Source organism: Arachis hypogaea, chromosome 12 (genome assembly GCF_003086295.3).
Source record: "Arachis hypogaea cultivar Tifrunner chromosome 12, arahy.Tifrunner.gnm2.J5K5, whole genome shotgun sequence".
In the NCBI taxonomy this organism is placed as follows: domain Eukaryota; kingdom Viridiplantae; phylum Streptophyta; class Magnoliopsida; order Fabales; family Fabaceae; genus Arachis; species Arachis hypogaea.
This window is the reverse complement of record NC_092047.1, coordinates 12,172,019-12,191,122: the sequence shown is the minus strand read 5'-3', so window position 1 is coordinate 12,191,122 and position 19,104 is coordinate 12,172,019. Positions and strand designations below refer to the sequence as shown.

General features: G+C 34.0%; 2 protein-coding genes across 10 annotated transcripts in view; both read right to left on the bottom strand.

Annotated features, from left to right (window-relative positions):
- Window positions 1–7,156: 7,156 nt before the first annotated feature.
- On the bottom strand, window positions 7,157–13,176 carry LOC112726870 (uncharacterized). The gene is made up of 6 exons (XM_025776408.3): window positions 13,020–13,176; window positions 12,336–12,846; window positions 12,002–12,194; window positions 10,358–11,029; window positions 7,654–8,950; window positions 7,157–7,425 (listed from the first exon to the last, which is right to left on the bottom strand). The coding sequence occupies exons 1-5, from the start codon at window positions 13,174–13,176 to the stop codon at window positions 7,685–7,687; spliced, it is 2,799 nt and encodes a 932-aa protein (XP_025632193.2). The 3' UTR covers window positions 7,157–7,425; window positions 7,654–7,684.
- A 96-nt stretch (window positions 13,177–13,272) lies between these two features.
- Window positions 13,273–19,104, bottom strand: part of LOC112726869 (uncharacterized) — a 31,947-nt gene continuing 26,115 nt past the window's right edge. For 7 of the 9 annotated variants that reach the window (XM_072208805.1, XM_072208802.1, XM_025776405.2 and 4 more), the window contains 4 exons: window positions 18,188–19,075; window positions 17,105–17,755; window positions 16,207–17,013; window positions 13,545–13,805 (listed from right to left, as the gene is read on the bottom strand). In XM_072208805.1, coding sequence (XP_072064906.1) covers window positions 13,560–13,805; window positions 16,207–17,013; window positions 17,105–17,755; window positions 18,188–19,075 — 2,592 coding nt within the window. In that variant the 3' untranslated portion in view covers window positions 13,545–13,559. Of the gene's footprint in view, window positions 13,420–13,544; window positions 13,806–16,206; window positions 17,014–17,104; window positions 17,756–18,187; window positions 19,076–19,104 lie in introns of those variants that run through there. The other 2 variants (XM_072208807.1, XM_072208808.1) reach the window with 2 other exon arrangements.

Genomic DNA, 19,104 nt, shown 5'->3' with positions numbered 1-19,104 from the left:
TATAAAGTTTTCTTTCAAAAAAAAAAAAAAAAAAAGAAAAGTGTCCAAACTTAGAGTGTAGTATATTCGAGTGATAGTAATAGAAGAGTATGGTGTATTTTTTAGATATTATTAATATGTTTTCGAGAGTTGGGTGTTTGATATGTGGTTGTCTTCTTAGCTAAGCCATTTAGATAGGGTTGTTTTGAAGAACTATTATCCAAGTTTTTAGCTTTAGTAATGGGAGTTGCTATGTTTTGCGTGATTGGATGAAAATAGGTTTTTGTGGTATTTTGTATGTACCTGTTGTATATTTTTCTCCAAGTAAGATTGAAAGTTTTGAATCAATTATAAAAGAAAATAGAGAAAAAATTTATTTTTTTAAACTTCAAAAAAATGTTCGCACAAAAAATGTATTTTACATTTTTTATTAATTTAAAATCATGCTGTCATGAATGTTCTAATAATTACATCGAAATAGATTACTAAGATACTCATTATCTCTATACTCATAGCTAATGCATAAGATCTTATCTAACAATCACATTTTTTAAAAATGAAAAATATACATCATTATTATAGAAGCACATTTTATGCGAGCAAGGAATACACATGTTGAATTTTTATTGAAATATAGGGTCAACTTTATATATGAAAACGATTTTATGCAAAAATATATCTACATACCATTCTCAACTTTATTTTCTTACGAGTTCAACACAAACCACAACCCTTGAATCGTATAAAATTATTACAATTCACTATCATACATAAAAATACACTAGTGTTCTCAATAAATTACAATGCACACACACCTTATATCTTCTATAAAATACAAGATATAATTTTATTGATAAAACACACTTAGTTTATAGCTACCCACTTAAAAGGCAGTCAAACACTTCTTCCTGCATAGTTAGGAACTTATTCATACCACACCATACTACTCAAAAAGAAATGAATATTTGTTGCCATGATGTGATCCACTTATATCCTCTTAATTGCTGCAATTGGTGTCCCATAGAACCTTAAAAATAAAAGTTCATAAACAATTGTGTTAGTGTTTTATCGATTTTTAACAAATCGAAAGTAGTTTAATATCTAATGGTCTGAGAGCAAAATCTACTCTTCTATGAGTACAATTTTCTAAAGTGAATCAAAGGATTTTTTTATTGAACAAAATAAAAGAAAATCTAAAAGATAAATAAAGTAATTCGAAAATAAATTGATTGGAATTGAAATAAATTACATTGAATTTAAAAGATCAGTAAAATGCCTTTCGGTAAAATCAAAGGACTTTTAAAATCCAAAATAAAGTACAGAAACTTAAAGGAAAACAGGAAAGACAACTTGCTTGAAAGGTAAATTCGCAAAAAAAAGTAAAAGTTTCAAGAAAGTTAAAGGAAATGTAAAGACATGGAAGGAACTCTATAGAAAAATGACTCGAATATAGACTCAGTAAATCGCTGGTATATGAGTGTGCCTGAGTACTTTTTCTAAAGTAAAGTTCCAACCTCTTCTTCATCGATCTTTTATCTATTTATTAAAGTCTCCGACCAATCAAATTCAAGAGTAACTTCCGTGTGTGTTAATCTTCGAGTAACCGTTCCCGCTCTTTCTGTACCAGGTATGTAACTGCTAAAAATCAACTTCAAAAACCTTTATTCATCGACTGGCTTCTGGCCTCCTGCTTCTCGTTCCTCGATAAACCTTTCTCGATACTACCTCCATTTCTTGAAATAGAAATCCATTATATTTTGAGCACGGTATTTCTCGAAACCAAATATTTTCGATCAACAAATTGCCCCCTTAGAATTAACCTATTTTTCAATATTATTTAAGAATGAAACACTTAATTCTATCTCGTTTAACTTTGCTACTATAATCAATAACTTTGTTTTGAATGAAATTTATTAATTTTCATTTATTTGTACCCACTATGGCACATTCTTCATTACTAACCGTTTCTCTTTCTTCTACTTCACCTTCTCAAAAAAGCTTTCAAATTCAAATTTGAAAAAATTGAAATACAAAATGGTAGCGTTACTTAACTTTTTATTTCCGTTTGAGAAATTTCTCACCATCTGCATAATGTCCTCTTTCCGTCTCCTAACTTTCATCTTTCTCCTCAAAAACTTTTTACTATTATTCTCCGAACTTTCTTGTACAAACTTTCCCTCCCTAACCAAATCAATCATTAGGCTTCTTTTTGGTATACTCATCAATGGCTTCCCCTTCTGTTCCAAGAACATTATCTGCCTATGACAAAAGCAAAGACGTTGCAATCGAAGCCTTTGAACAATCGAATTTGAAGGTTTTGAATCGATTCAATGATGTTATCATCAAAGATCCTAAGAGCTTGCCAACTGACAAAAGGATTCTCATCCCCTTTACTGCCGACGATGACTCATGTTGCTTCGTTGGTCCTTTACAAACTTTGGAATACACCAAGAAGAATGCTCATTTCTTCCCGAGCACTGAAAGAGAAGATTTGCTTATCAAGTAAGACTTTTTTGTTGCCCCCTTCATTGACCACAAAAAGCCTTTCAGAAACAATCCTAAAATCACCTCTCAAAATGCTGACTTCCGTGCCTGGTACCAATGCCTCGAACCTGCAAAAGGCGACGTTTGGAAAGCACATGGCATCCATGACCTTCTTTGTCTCTCTCACTTTACACCAACCACTCACCATTGGATGATTGGAACTGCCCAGTGTTTCTGGAATAAAACCACTAATAATTTTCACCTCCCTTGTGGAATGATATGGCCCATACTTTTTGATGTCATTGCCATTACTGGGCTCCTGATAAACTACCCCGAGGTAACATTTGACATGAAACCAACTAACTCCTATAAGATAACCCAAAAGAATTCTTATAGTGATTTTCTTAGTCACTATATGGCCATGGAGATGATCTTGTGACTGATGAAGAAAACGTTGCTTTCTTATATTACTGGTTGAATGACATTGTCTTCTGTTCAAGGAGCATTCAAATGTAGAAGTTATTCCTTCTACTGGTCGCCTTCCTCCACGAAGGTCACAAGTTCAACTTGGCCAAGTTAATCTTGGGGCATTTATATGATGAAATGGGGCACTTAATTGACTATCTTCAAAATAGATCTTCAATCAGAGTGGGTGGTCCCCTTTGGCTTTTACAAATATGACTCAATGTCGTTTTTGAAAAATATGTGAAATAAGGTGGGGGCACCTCTTTGGAAAAATAACATATCAAAGGCTTTCGATTAGTTCCTTTCCATCCAAATTTCGAGAATACCTCTTCGACTAAAGACCTTTTCTGGGATGTATTCTCATTACTTCATTCATGCAAAAGCTTTCAGAACAAAGAATTGATGTTTACCCCTTTTTTACGTCGAAGTTGTGGATCGGCTTGGTTCGAACGACTTCTCTTCCCCACTACTGATGATGACAACAACTTGGCTAACACAACTTGGGTTAAATTTCTTGTTGCTTAGGTATTTCCAATAGGAATACCTCAATACAAGAAAGAGCAATTTACAGTGACCCTCCATGCTTCCTACTACATTGCAAGACAAATGGGCTTCTCTCAAGCTCTTCTAGCACCTGTTCCTCAAAAAGAATGTGCCCTTTGTCACATCAAATTCAAATTGAAGAAAAGTATCCAAAATTGCCTCAAAGTCAACAATTCACATCGAAGTCACTACTCTCATTTGCTTTACATTCGTAGTGAATCGTCACTAAGTCTTTTGTCGAGTGGTGGAACAATTACTATTCTCAATACAATTATACCTTGGACGAGATTAAAAGATCTTCAATTAAAACTCTCCAAGAAGCCGAGGCCTCACCCAAAAAATCTCAGAAAAGAAAAATCGGCACTTCTAAGAAACCCAAGCAACCAAGACAGAAGGTCCAAAAAATTTCAACAAAAACCTCCAAACCTGCAAGGGTAAGTACTTGGTTAACTTTTCCTATCAAACCTCTTCTCATCATACATCTTTTAATAAACCTTATATTAAACTGTTCAATCTTTAATTCAGAAACAATCATCAAGTGAAAGCACTTCTGACGAGAGCCAACAACCATCCCAATCGAATATTTTTTCCTCATCTTCTGATGGTTCTAATTCAGAAAACTCCTCAGAGACTTCTTCATTCCCACATCTCCTTCCTAGGAGATCTGTCCAAGTAAAATTATTCACCAATTTAAACTTGTTCTTATCAACTTCGAATTCTTTCACTTACAAACATTTCTATCATGACAAAGGCTGGGAGGGCTGCTTAATCCATTCCTTTCTCACCGATTACACAAATCGATCCAAAAAAGCGAGGGAACTAAAATAGATTGGGATCTCAGGAACCTCACTCCTCTACTCAAGCCATCATTGTCATGGTCGAACCCATCTAAATTATCCCACCATTGATTGTCAAAAAACAAATCTTGGTGGACTTGAGCCAAGAAAAATCCCCTTTTCCTCAAGCTATGAACAATTTTACTCCTTCTTCTCCTATTAATGCCAATTGTATTATCAACTCTCCAACTTCACAAACCCTCAACTCGCTTGATCGAGATACTAGAGCAACAATACCTTCTCCTTCGAGATCTCCAAGTCCAAAAGAACTAGTCGAGCCATCTTCTTCACAAGGCCCCGAACCTTCAAAGGAAATTCCAGCCGCTGCCCCCAACCTTCAGGATGCTGACTTAGCTAAACCTGTGGCTGTCTTGACCAAAATCACTCAAGAAGAAGAAATTCCTATCTCGAGCCTAATTACCGAAGATCTGCCAATACTAAATCTCCCTGCAGATCTCACTTCTACAACTCTCGAGCAATTAATCTCTCTTCTTAGGCTATTAACCCATATTGCTAACGAATGGATTGCACAAAATGATTTGAATAGCCTCCTATCTAACATCTTAAGTTCTTCTCTTAAATTTCAAGTTCCACCTCATTTTTCTTTGATATTGAGAAGGTTCACAAGGGTTTCCAACAATTTTGCCATCTCTCAAGACAGACTAAAGGAAGCCAAAGAAAGAATGGCCAAGATCAAGAAGGAACCGAAAGAAGTTGGCACTATCTACCAGTCGATACAAAAGTCATACAAGGAATTTGACCTAAGAGTTGCTCAAGCTGCTAGTACCCAAGCTTATTTTAACAACAAAAAAAAAAGAACTCAAGAGAGAACTTGCCAGGATTCAAGAAAGGGAAGCTGAATTAGCAGGGCCCCATGCTGCAGCACAGCAAAAGAAACAAGAGCTTTTCAAAGAACTTTGCAAGCTGGAAGATAAACAAGAAAAAGTCAGAAGAAGATACAACAAGGCACAAAATGAAGAGCATGACGAAATCCAAACTTATTCTTCTCTCGAAAGCGAAAGAGTTCAACTTCGCTACGAACTTGAGGAACTGTTGGCACCCTTCTTGCCCAAAATTTAATTCTGACTATAACTTTTTCTTTCACTTGTACCCTCTTTTATATATTTAGACTTTATCTTCTATACATCAATATTGCTTTAAATACTTCCCATTTATCGACTTAACCACATTATTAGAATCAATATCTTTAATTCGATACGCGTTTCCGCAATACAAATCAATCACCTGAAAAGGTCCTTCCTAATTATGGGGCCATTTACCAAAAAATTTTGACTTCCTTTCTGTTGGTAATATGACTTTTAACACTAACTCTCCTACGCTAAAGCACTTCTCTTTCATTCGACAGTTATAACTTCGAACAATACTATTCTTCTGATGAATCATATTCTCGAGTGCTAAAACGCGTTCTTGATCTAAATCATTCAACTCATCATACATTGCATTCCAGTAATCTTTAATCGGTAAATCATCTTGCCTCATTACTCTTAAAGTGTTAAAATTAATTTCTAATGGCAACAGTGCGTCATGGCCATACACCAATTTATAAGGAGATGTATTTGTCAATCCCCTAGGTGAATTTCGATAAGCCCACAATACTTGGTTTAAAATCTCATGCCAAGTTCGAGGTTTGCGACCAGTTTGCTTTTTAATCAAGTTAATCAAAATTTTATTTGCTGCCTCAACTTGACCATTCGCTTGTGCATAATATGGAGTCGAAGTTACCATAATAATGTTCCTCAAGGCTGGAAAATTTCTAATGCGTTGACTTATAAACATAGTCCCTTGATCAGTACTCAAAGTTCGAGAAATCCTAAATCGATGAATTATGTATTCCTATATGAAATCAATAATTTCAGTTTGACTTGCCTCTACTCAAGGAACAAACTCAATCCACTTTGTAAAACAATCGACTGCCACTAGGATAAATTTATGATTCTTCGAGGAGGGTGGATGTATTATTCCAATCAAATCCAAATCCCACCCTTGAAATGGCCAAAGTTTAATAATTGAATGCAACTCAGAAGGTGGAATCTGTTGTATCACTCCATGCCGCTGACACTTCTAGCATGCTTTTGCATAATCAATGCAATCTTTAATCATAGATGACCAATATATTTGATTTCGTCGAAGTACCTATTTCATTTTTATCCCAACTTGATGAGCACCACATATACCTCTGGGAACTTCTCCAAGAACAATGTCTTTATCCAATTTACTTAGATACCTAGAAAGGCTACCATTAATGCCTTTCTTGTACAATTCATCAGCCGTCAATATGAAGTTCATTGCTTTTAATTTAATTTTTCGATCCACTTGATTACTGGAATTTTTCAAATATTCAGCAATTGATTTTCTCCAATTATCTCTTTCTTCAATGGGTACCAAAATTTGACGAATTTTTGCCAATTTTTCCAAAATTTTAGGGAATACTCTATATCAATGTCGATGTGATTTGGACCAACTCATTAGCAATCTCATTCTGAATCCTTGAAATATGAACCAAAGATACTTTTTGAAAAGGCACTAATAACTCTCATGCTTAACCAATCAAATTCAAGAGTAACTTTCACGTGTGTTAATCTTCGAGTAACCGTTCCCGCTCTTTCTGTACCACGTCAGTAACTGCTAAAAATCAACTTCAAATAACCTTTATTCCTCGACTGAGTACATTGATTGGCTCCTGCTTCTCATTTCTCAACAAAACCTTTCTTGATATAACCTCCATTCCTTGAAATAGAAATCCATTACATTTCGAGTACGGTATTTTTTGAAACTAAATATTTTCGATCGACAGTTAGATATTGGTTGAAGTTAAAAAAAATACAAGGTTGAAAAAGACAAACTCTTCATAATTTGAGTTGAATGATTGTTACAATGTTACCCAAATTTATTAAAGTAAAACTTTTCTGTAGCAAAAAGAAATATGTAGCTGCATCATGTTAATTATTTTCTCAAAAATAAATAAATAAATAAATAAATAAAAAATAAAAAATAAAAACCTTACCAACCATCCTTCGGTTGCTCCTTGATTAGACTACTAGTTTTGCTGGTAACAAATACATTGAAAATAAGCTTCTCTGAGCAAGCAACAAATTTCCTGCAAGAATTTATATACAAGAGCTAGTTAACTCAAGTTACATTAATTATAACCGTTCTTTAATTTATTAAATTCTCACAAAGGACAAACATTGGATAATAAAATGAGCAATGAAGGAAGCAAATTAAATGACATTCCAAAACAAAAACTTGCCCCCATTGTTTTGGTGCAGTGTATAACACGAAAAGTAAAAAAAGATGTAAATTAAGCAAATAGAAAATAACTTACATATTCAATTATGATTGTACTAATTAACTCATCAATGCTGTTTCCTTCGTTTCTCAAATTGTTGACTGACTGCAACATTTAGATTATCTTTCGAACAAATCACTCCATCTATCTCCACCTTCCATAATTTAGGTGCTTCCACGTCACCGTGTGAGAAAGTTTTCATGATCTTGCATTGACTGATCCCAACGCTCAAGTAGAAGGTTTGGAATTTCAAAGTTGACTTTCCCGTGAAAAAGCTTCCAAGTTTTGGCAATTCGCCTAGATACAGCTGCCAGAAGTGTTGGAATGTGAGGTCATGTGGCTCGTCTGCCTCCTGTGTTGCTAATATTACTGTTTTTAATGACTCACATTTGAAAATCTTCATATAAAACAAATTTTGCAAGTTTTTGGCAGTTGAGAATGTGAACATATACTCCAATTTGTTGCATTCAGTGACCTCGACTTTCTTTAGAGATGGGAAATTCAAAGTTGATGAGTTTCCGATGAAAAAACTTTCAAGTTTTGGCAATTCACTAAGAGTCAGATTTTCAAGGTCTGGGAATGTGAGATCTTCGTGTTGTTTGTTTGCCTCTTGTGTTGCCAAAACTACTGTTTTCAATGACTCACATTTGGAAATCTTAATCAAATATAAAATTTTCAAGCTTTTGGCAATTGAGAATGTGAACATGTACTCCAATCTGTTGCATTCAGTAACCTCGACTATCCATAGAGATGGAAAATTCAAAATTGACTTTCCTTTGTAGAAGCTTTCAAGTTTTGGTATCTGGCTAAGAGACAGTTTCTGAAGATTTTTGAATATGATGACACCATGATCATCATCATGTGGTTGATAATCCACCATTAAACTTTCGAGTGCTTCACAGTTGGATATGTGCAACTCTTCAAGTTGAACAAGACATTTGGCGGTTGAAAAAGTGAACAAATACTTCAAAGATGTACAACCCTCAAGTTTCAGCCATGTGAGATTAGAGGAGGCCACCCAGGTGTGCTGTAACCCAATGGATTCAAGCTTGTGCAGATTCCTCAGTTCCAATGCTCGAACAAGCAGCTGTGAATGAATAATCTCAGGCATTTTTGAGGGAAATATCTCTTTGAAAGCACTGTCGGCTACCCCAAGCACCTGAATATTGGGAAAGAAATCAAAGGCAGATGCGGCATCTGAGTCATGAATATCATTAAAGCCCTGCAATATCAGGTATTTTATGTTTTGGGGGTCCAAATGAAGCAGTTCTTTGTCAAGCATCATCACACCTGCCTTGTCTATTAACAGTCGCTCTAAGTGAGGGGTAACAACCTGCTCCATTGGATTCAAACTTAGTAAGAAGGACAACACACCATCATCATGACATGACAACATAATTTACCTTCTCTGTTTTTTAAATGTTGCAAAATGCGTAAAGTATTCCAAATAAAATAAAATAAATGAAGCATGCAGAAGCTTATAAGTTAAACATGTGTTAAGAAATTACTCTTCTTGATGATGAAGATAATATCAATTGTTTGTCATAAAAGATGATTTTACTCGATCAATATAGCTTTTGTTATAAATAAAAAAAAGATTTCACATGACAATTGAATTCAAATTAAAAAATATTTTAAATAAAAAGATCAATTTGTTCAACAATAAATAACGAATTTAATAAAGAATTTGACCATTTTTTTAGTTACACAAAAGTATTAAACGAATGTTAGAGGACCATCAAAATTTATTACTTTTGGCAATTACTTAGCCATCAATGTTTAAAAGTATGGGATAAAATATGTTGTTAGATTACTAGACTAAAAAAATTGAGTTGATGGCTAAGTGATGACCAAAAACAATAAATTTTGATGGTCTCCTAACATTTCTCAAAATATTATTATGACAAAGTGTATGACATAGTTGAGTGTTTTTTTTTAAATAAAAGATTAACTGACTATTTTTTGTCTTTCTATTTAAAATTTATAAATACTTTTCTAACATTTCTCAAAATATTATTATGACAAAGTGTATGACATAGTTGAGTGTTTTTTTTTTTAAATAAAAGATTAACTGACTATTTTTTGTCTTTCTATTTAAAATTTATAAATACTTTTAATTCAATCCTAAACTCAAAATAAAAGTCACCTCTTTTGAGCTCATTGCCAAATGATAATTTATTATAGATAATTTCAAAAATATTAATTGACACTATATTTAAAATATACGAGGGAGACAAACGAATGGAGTTAATTTTTTTCAATAAGCATATTTTCAAAAGAAAGATAGAAGTATATTTTTTTAAAGTGATATCATGAAAGAATTAAAATCAGCTCAATATTATATGTATATTTTTAATCCTGGGAGCACCTTTTTGACAAAAAATTAAACTATCTTAATGAATTTTTTGGAGACATGATCTAAAATTATGTATAACAGGTTATTAAATATAAATTAGTATATGCATAATGCATATGCAATGTTTATATGTGGCAAGCTTCTCACATTAGATACTGCATGCATTTGGGTCATTATGAGTGTACAAGAATTCGAATATATAAAGTGTTTGGATCGGTACACTACAGATATATTAAGAAATAAAATATGAATGAGCTACTTATTATGATAAATAAAATGAAGTCTCCTCAAAACTACATATTCCATGGAGAAATAAGCATATTATATATAAAGTTAAGCAGACTAGAAATATTATGAATACTTTTGAAGTAGGAGCTTTCGTACCTTTACAGCGGAATCTGTTGGGAATTTCTTGAACAATTTACAATGACAAACATCCAATTCTATTAATTCGGGCCAATTTAGAATTCGCATTCCAGCATAAATGTATGTAAGATTTGGCAGATTGTTTAGAGTCAATGAAGTTAGCTTAGGAAACATTATATGCTCCTTATTATTTATTTCTTTATTGTCTGCTGCTTCATCTTTTGTGACAATTTCGATTAATTCTTCACAATTCTTCACTTCTAACCTTTGTATGTTACCCTTGTCAACTGATTCTGGGAACACCGATTTTATGCTTGCACATTCATCAACAATAACCTCCTCCAGTTTTGGAAGATTGAGCTTTCCTTCAGAATCTTTGTTCCAAACGTGGCTCAGATTTGGAAGTTTCTCCAAAATCAATTTCTTCAAAGGAATAACAATATCTGTTGGTATATCTTTGACTTCAAATATGGCCTCAATAGAATTGCATCTCCGCACTTCCAACTCTTGTAATCTACTCAAGAATGAAAGTAAATAAGAAGGTAGTATTGCGGTTGTAAAAAATTCATCACACCCTTCCACCACCAGACGTTCCAAATTGAAACCAGAGAAGAAGGCCTCAGCTGGGATATGCACTTTACCAAGCCATAAATCTTTCAGCTCTGGGTGATCTCCAAGAACAACTTGTTCCTGAATTTCGTAATGTCAGGAAAGTAGATATAATAAAAAGGATTTTCATGAATCAATGATAAAAAACTTGTAAACAATACTGCTATGTAAAGAGGTAGACGATATTTCTTTTTTGAGAAAAAAAAACCTATTGAAACCTATTATCATTCTAAAATCAGATAATGCTTGTAAACAATAATACTACTTCAATAAAAGATGCTTTCAATAATTTAAGAAAAATTTATTGTTTACCTATACCTTTTATATTTACCCACATTAATTATTTTGTCAAAATTATTTTAACTAATTATATTTCTTTTGGCCTGACCATAAAACATTTATATCTGAATTACACGTATAATATATGGTTAATATTATGTATATGCTAATTTCTTTATGAGATACCTATATACAATTAAACATTTATATGCTTGCTGTAAGGTATCAGTAGCTTAATAATGAAGTAGCGATTACAGAGAAAAGGGATGGAAGAAGAAGAAAAATACTTTATTATAATAGTGAAAACATGAATTATAGATAGTTGAGGGTGTAACTAACTCCTATAACTAACTCCTGTAACTAACTCCAGCTGAGCTGGCACAACTACTTGCTAGCAACTGTAGAAGCTTCTAGAGTGAATTCTTGTATGTACTACACTAACATGCTCCCTTAAAACAAGGGTATTCTATGATGCTACATCAAAGACTCTTGGCAGGCTCCTGAATTTAAGAAAGGTTGTGGCTGAGAGAAGTTTAGTTATGGTGTCGGCCATTAGTCTTGATGAGCTGGGATATGCTGGACAAAAATTTCTTTTCTGGTTACATAGTCTCGAACAAAGGATTGGTTGAGGACAAAGTGCTTGGATTTGTTGTACAAAGTTGGGTTGGCAGAGAGCAGGACTACACTTTAATTATTGCAGTACACCACAGGCTTGGTTGAGCATGAAATTCTGATTTCACTGAGAAGGTTTTGAAGCCAGACAATTTCAATCACTGTATCTGCGATCTCCCTAAATTCAACTTTAGTACTGCTCTTTGATGCTGTTGTTTGCTTTCTGCTAGCCCAGGAAACCATGTTGGAGCCAAGATAGATGCCATATCCATTAGTTGACTTGCGATCATCAATGTCACTGGCCCAATCAGAGTCGCAAAAGCCATAGATTCTGAAGCTTGTAAATTTGTTGAACCTGAGACCATATTGTGTAGTGTCTACCAAATACTTGAGAATTCTTTTTATTGCCTTCTAGTAGGACTCAAGAGGGTTATGAAGGAACTGGGCTACCTTATTCATTGAGAAGGAAATTTTGGGCCTTGTGATTGTGGCATACTGCAGACCACCCACTATGGATTTAAACAAAGTGGGATTGCTGAATGAGCCATCTCCAAAGATAGACAATTTTAGGGAGGAGGTCATGGGGGTAGGTACAGGCTTTGCATGGGTCATTTCAGCTCTTCTTAAAAGATCCTTAATGTACTTTGTTTGCTTGAGAGTCACTGTGCCATTAGGAATTTTTACAACCTCAATACCAAAGAAGTAGTTCATTTCACCCAACTCTTTTAAGGAAAAGGTGCTGTAAAGTTGAGTCATGAGTGTCTTAATTTCAGTAGAGTCACCAGTTACAAGGATGTCATCGACATACACTAGGATGTATGTAGCCGAAGAGGAGGTAAACTTTGTGAATAAGGAGACATCTGATTGAGTGCTTGTGAAGCCAAATTTTCGAAGTGCAGAGTTGAGTATCGTGAACCAGGATTTAGGGGCTTGTTTGAGTCCATAGAGGGACCTTTGAAGCTTATACAGACTTGAAGAGAGTTTGGGGCCTTGAACCCTTCTAGCTGCTGTATATAAACAGTTTCATGAAGATTCCCATTGAGGAATGCATTATTAAAGTCAAACTGATGAATCTTCCATCCTTTTGCAAGAGCCACACTGAGCATGACTCAAACTGTTGCAGGCCATACCACGGCATTGAAGATCTGATCATAGTCAAACCCTTGGCGTTGGTGAAAACCCTTGGCCACAAACCTTGCCTTGTACTTTTGGATTGTGCCATCAGGATTTTTGTTTATCCTGAAAACCCAGCTGGACCCTATGGGCTCAGAGTGCAAAGGAGGATCAACTAGCTGCCAAGTATAGTTCTTGATCAACGATGGGTATTTCTCCTCCATGGCCTCTCTCCATGGTAGAGTTGCAAGCGCCTCAGCAATTGATTTTGGTAAGGTATTGATAGAGCTTGATGCCAAATTCACTACTACAATGAGCACTTTAGGCTTGAAAATTTCATTTTTGCTCTCGGTTTGCTTGTGGTGCCTGTTCTGGGCAGCAGTCGAAGCAAGGGCAGGGTTGTGGAGTTGAAAAAATGAGGGTCAAGGTGCAGCATTGGAAGGCTACATATTTGGCCCAATCACAACCTGCAATGGAACAATTTCAACGAAATTTGCATTTTCAATATTGTCAATTCTTGTTTCAACAATATTAGTGACCTCAACAGATATAGAAAGTAATGATAAAGACATAGTATTGGAATTAGTGGGAGGTGTATCATGCATGTTTAAGCAAGGAGGGTGAAAGGTGTAAGTAGCTGGAGGTGTAGTGTTTGAGTGTTGTGTATGGTTGGGTTGTGCTTGGTTGAGGAAGAAGGTTGGATAGAGAAACTCATGTTCACAAAAGATAACATTCCTGGAGACGTAGACTCTACCTGAGGGGGATAGACACCTGCATCGTCGCCAGTCCGTCCACAAGCCGCCGCCAGAACCGCGAACAGAGGAGAAGACGTCGCCGCTGTTCGTGCATGCTTCTGCCGCCGTGGAGTGCGTCGCCAGTAATAAAATTGTGAAAGAATAGGAAAATAAAAGAATTGTGAAAGAAAAAGATGAAGAAATTTTATTGATTGTTGATTGATTGAATTGTAAACTATGAAGGTAAAACTAAGTATATATAGAGTATTGGCCTATGAAAGATAAAAGTAGATAAAGATAAGATAGAGATAAAGATAAAGATAACTATAAGATAAGATAAAGACTAAATTATAATTTAATTTGTGTATTCTGTTGGGCTGAATTTGTGGGCCGTGAGACGTCTTTATTGTTGTCATGGGCCAAGGTGGAAGAGTGGTTTAATAGCCAGGAAGCAGGGGAGCCCGACGCAAGGAGGGCGGCACGTGAAGGAGAGAGAGAGAGGCGAGGCTGAGTTGGGTTCCTACCACCGCCGATCTATCCAGTCTCCATCGCACGAGTCTGGTCGCCGCTGTCGCTTGAGATGGCTACCGGGCTGTCGGATGCATATGCTTCTTCTTCTGCTTCTGCGTTTATGTCTGTTTTTGCTTCTGCTTTGTTTCTGCTTTTGATTCTGCTTCCGATTCTGATTTGATTTATTATTTTTTTGATTGATTTTGTTGTTGAATTTGATGTTGTTGTTTCTGAATTTGAATAATGTGTTATTGTTGGTGTTCTTGAATCTGATTATTAGTATTTAATGGAAGTAAAGGAGGTGATGGTAGTGGAGTAAGGGAGGTGGTGGTGGTGGTGGTGGTAAGTTGCTACTGCTGATGGAGGGTATTTTTGTTCGTAAAAAATTAAAAGGACGATTTTAATACGGAAAAAAATATTAAGGATGATTCTAAATAAAAAATTAGGTTGAGAACGATTTCGATTCTGATATTAAACGTTAGGATCAAAATAGTACTTATCCCTTAAAAAAATTTATATAAAAAGTTAATTAGTAACAGTTATATTTTTGTTTACATATCACTGAATTCTTATGTATTAATAGTATTTTTGTTTTCAAAAATATGCTTCACTTATCCTTTTTTACCTCTTAGTTTGCCTAAATGTCAGGTTATTAAGAAACGTAAAATCAATCTAAAAAAATTACTAAATAACATTTAACTAGCAAAAAAAGAAAGACAGTAGTTGATGAGTAATTCTAAATGAACTTATTAATGAAGAATTTAGTTATATATTAGGATAGAAAAATGAGAACGAAAAGTAGTATGAAACAAAATAAAAAGAAAAAGTTAAAGTTAAAGTAATTAATAATAAAGTAACAATGGAGTGCGTATATACACTTATATACTATAATGTAATAATCTCTTTGTTTTACAATAATTTCAACAAAAAAAAAAAAGAATGCACATTACTATGAAAATAAATCTTAACAACATTTAAAATTATATTATTAAATAAAATTACTCTTAAATAATTGAATATACAAAATATTATATATTATTCTTTATTTCTAAATCTTTCTCACAATATATTTTTATAAATACTAAATTTTATTGGAAAATTTATTTAATGGCGTATCACAAAAATATCAAATATTTTTTATTTTTATATAAATTTATCTTGTTATTGTTTTTATTTCATTCACTAAACAAAAAATTTTAGTAAATCTTAAATTTGGTTGAAAATTTTCTTTTCATGCCACTTAGCTCCTTTTTTTTTTTGGTAATTTCACACCTCAACCTTTTCCTTACTATCCTCATTTCCTCATGTTTCTCTTTTTATTTATATTTAAAATTTTTATTTTATTAATAATTTTCTTTTGATGTCACCTACCTCACCCATTTCACTAGTCTTGTATGCGCCTTTTTATATTTTACATAACCAAAGTGAAATATTAAAATTAGTTTGAAAGTCGTTATTCAGAGAAAACATAATTTATTTTTGACCTATCATTTATTTATATGTGCTAAATTTTTTAATTAATTTATATTTAACATGCATTGAGAAATAGCCATACGTACTTGTATTTTTTATTGGCGCCAAGTAATAATTTTCTCCATATATATAATACGGTCCCGTCATCTTAAATACATAATGAAAATGGAAAATTAGTGCAAGACATTATATTGTTTAACATCACTATATAGTATAAGATTGTCTTGCAGATTAAAACAGAAAACCATACGCATGAGTTTTTTTTTAAAAAGTTATATATATGAGGAAGTCCTATATGTTAAATACGTCATGAACTCAAGGATCTAGTTATGCGCTGTAGTAATATATATTCAAAGTCATACTACTACTACTACTACTACTACTACTACTACTATTATTATTATTATTATTATCGAAGCAATGGCCCCATTATTGTAAGAGATCAATGGTTATTGGCTAGACTTGGAAAGAAAACAAAATTTGAATTAGAAAAAAAAAAAAAGAAATTTTGATGAAAATAAATTCAAAAGTTTTTACCTGTTGTAGAAACTGGCATGCAACAGCTACATTTAGATCATCGAGGAACAATCTTTCAACTTCATAAGAGGAGTAAAATACTTGAAATAATGGTGGTTTCACATTTATTTCTGTTTGAGAAAAAATTTTCATCTTGGGGCACCGTACTATGTCCACTCGAATTAAAGAGGGCAAATTCAGTGTGGCATTCCCTGAATAAAAGCATTCCAGCCTTTCCAAATATTTAAGAGTTATCCTGTGTAGGCGCTTAAATTCAATAATGTCTTCCGTCCCACTTTCTTCTTCTTTTCCCACTATTTCTTTCAATGACATACAGTATTCAACTTTCAACTCCTCAAGGTGTATTAGCATTTTTGCTGCTGAGGATGTCAATAAACATTCCAATCCATCACAGTGCTTTATATGCAATTCTTTCAGATTGGAGCATGAATGTAGTACTAATACTGTTGTCAATTTTGGACATTCATAAACCTCCAATAGCCGCAGCTTTAACAAGTACTCTAGCCCACTAATGGAGTTCAGCTCATCTAGTGAGGACAACTTCAATTCTTTCAAGTCAAGCATCCTCTCACCCACTTCTTTGGGAATATTCATGGTTTTGCATTTGTTCCCATATAAATCAATAATCTCTAATTTGGGAAGCATCTTGTGATCAGCAAGTATCTCAAATGGTGAAGTAGAGTTCTCTCCAAAGTACCAAAGGTAAAGTTCATTTAAATAGTGATGAAAGCCACCTTGATTCATAAACTTCTTCGCCCAAGTGTGACTTGGATCGAGCCACAACTTCTCCACCTTGGAAATACCGCCCTATTAATGAATTAAGGCAATACAAATGATAAGAAACAAAATATGTAAGAGAAGAAAAAATGTATATATACCACATGCACTTGATTATTACCTCGGGATATTTTTGTTGTTGCTTCGGAAACAGCTGCAGCTGCTTTAACTCGGGGCACTCCAGAGTCAATCTTCCAGACTTAAAGTCACTTAGTTGTGGCAACTTTGATAGTTTCAGTGTGGTTAAACGAGGAAACTTAAACGTTTCTGATCCTTCCACGTCTTCAACAAGTTCTTGCAACTCAGAGCAATCGCTTACATGGAGTTCCTCGAGCTTTTTAAGATCTCTGGCCAAGACTGTAGGAAACACACTTGTCAATTTATCACAATCTTCGATAATGACCTGCTGCAGATTTTGAAAGCCTAGAAGGATTTCTCGTTTGTCATGTTGCCACACACTCTTCAGACTTGGTAGATCCGTTAAACTTAGCTTCTTCAGTTGGAATGATGATTCCCAGCTCTTAGTGTCATCCATCTCAAAAATGCTTTCTATGCACTTGCATTCCCGTACTTGAAGTTCTTGTAAGATCTTCAAACAACAGAGGACATTTGACGGAATTACATGCGTATTAGATGCATCACAGTGATATAGCGTCAGAGATTTTAAACCGGAAAACCAATCTTTTCGGGAACCTTCTTTACTTAGCCAGATTGGTTTTAGAAGATCTTTATCAAAATCCAAATCCAACTCATTCATGCCTTCAAAAAAATTCTGTGAATAATGCAAAATTAGTTATCACAATTATAATTTATTTCATGCAAACCAAATGCATGACTATATATAATTTAATATATTATCAAAATCTTTTTCCATTAGCTTAAGTCAAATAGCTAGAGATATAAGTGCAACCAACTACTAACGAGAAATGTAACTGAAAAAATTTAGTAGAACTAAAAAAAAAAAAATTTGAAGTATACTTGTTACATTATTCGAATATTTTTATTTAATAATAAACTGCGAAAATAAAAATGTTAATTAGAAAGGTCTTGTCCAAATAATTCAAGGAAAGCCATGTTCGAATAAATGAAATAAGTTACATAATAAATAAAATAAAATAATGTATATGTCTTAATTATTAAGTAAATGAGGAAATGAAAGGAAACCACTAACCAAAAAGAAAATGAAATTTCATAAAAGACTTACCATATTGTCAAATATGTATCTTATTGTAGATCCTATATTGTCTTCGAGCCAGCACCATCTCTTTTTCTCTTTGTCATGCACATAATATATTTTTTGCAAATTTGGCCCACACTCGACTTTCTTTTTAGAGAAATTTTTCATGTTGGGGCATGCACTCACAATAAAATTCTCCAGTGATGGGAATTTAAAGGCACAATTCTCGGAGCTGCAGAAACTATTAAGGCTTTTCAATGACACAAGCTCAAGAGTTGTCAATTGTTTGAAAATGATGGGAATCTCCGTGCCTACATTTTCTTTTTCTTCCTGTCCTTCTTGTGTTTCCTCTTCCTCTACAGATTCAGAATCCTCTTCTTCTTGTGTTTTCTCTGAAACAATTTCCTCTAGATTTTTACAATTGATTACCTTCATGGTTTTGAGTTGACCCAAGCTTTTGGCAGTTGATGGTGACATCACATATTTTAACTCCTCACAGTCAACCACTTCTAGAATTGTCAAGTGAGCGAGAGACACAGACGAAGGTGCTATAGTGTGCAAACTTAAACAATTGTTTATAACCAACGACTCTATCTTTTGAAGAACTGCATCTTGTTCAAAGCAAATTTTCTCAAGATAACACATGTTTGTTAATGTCAAGCTTTTCAACTTTGGCACTACCCCAATAACGGGCCTTCTTGTTCCACCAGACTTCAACTCTTCAAAGTCACAATCATCCAAGCGTAAGCTCTTGAGGTTAGGATTGCAATGAAGGAAAGAATATATAATATCAGAATTGTTCAGTCGAGACAACTGAAGCTCTTCTAAGCTATCCCTTCTGTAGTCATAGTCCATTGATGACCCGACGAGATATCGTGATTCAATGTGCATTGATTTTAACTTATTATTGATTACCTATATAAAATAAATAATTAAAATCAATA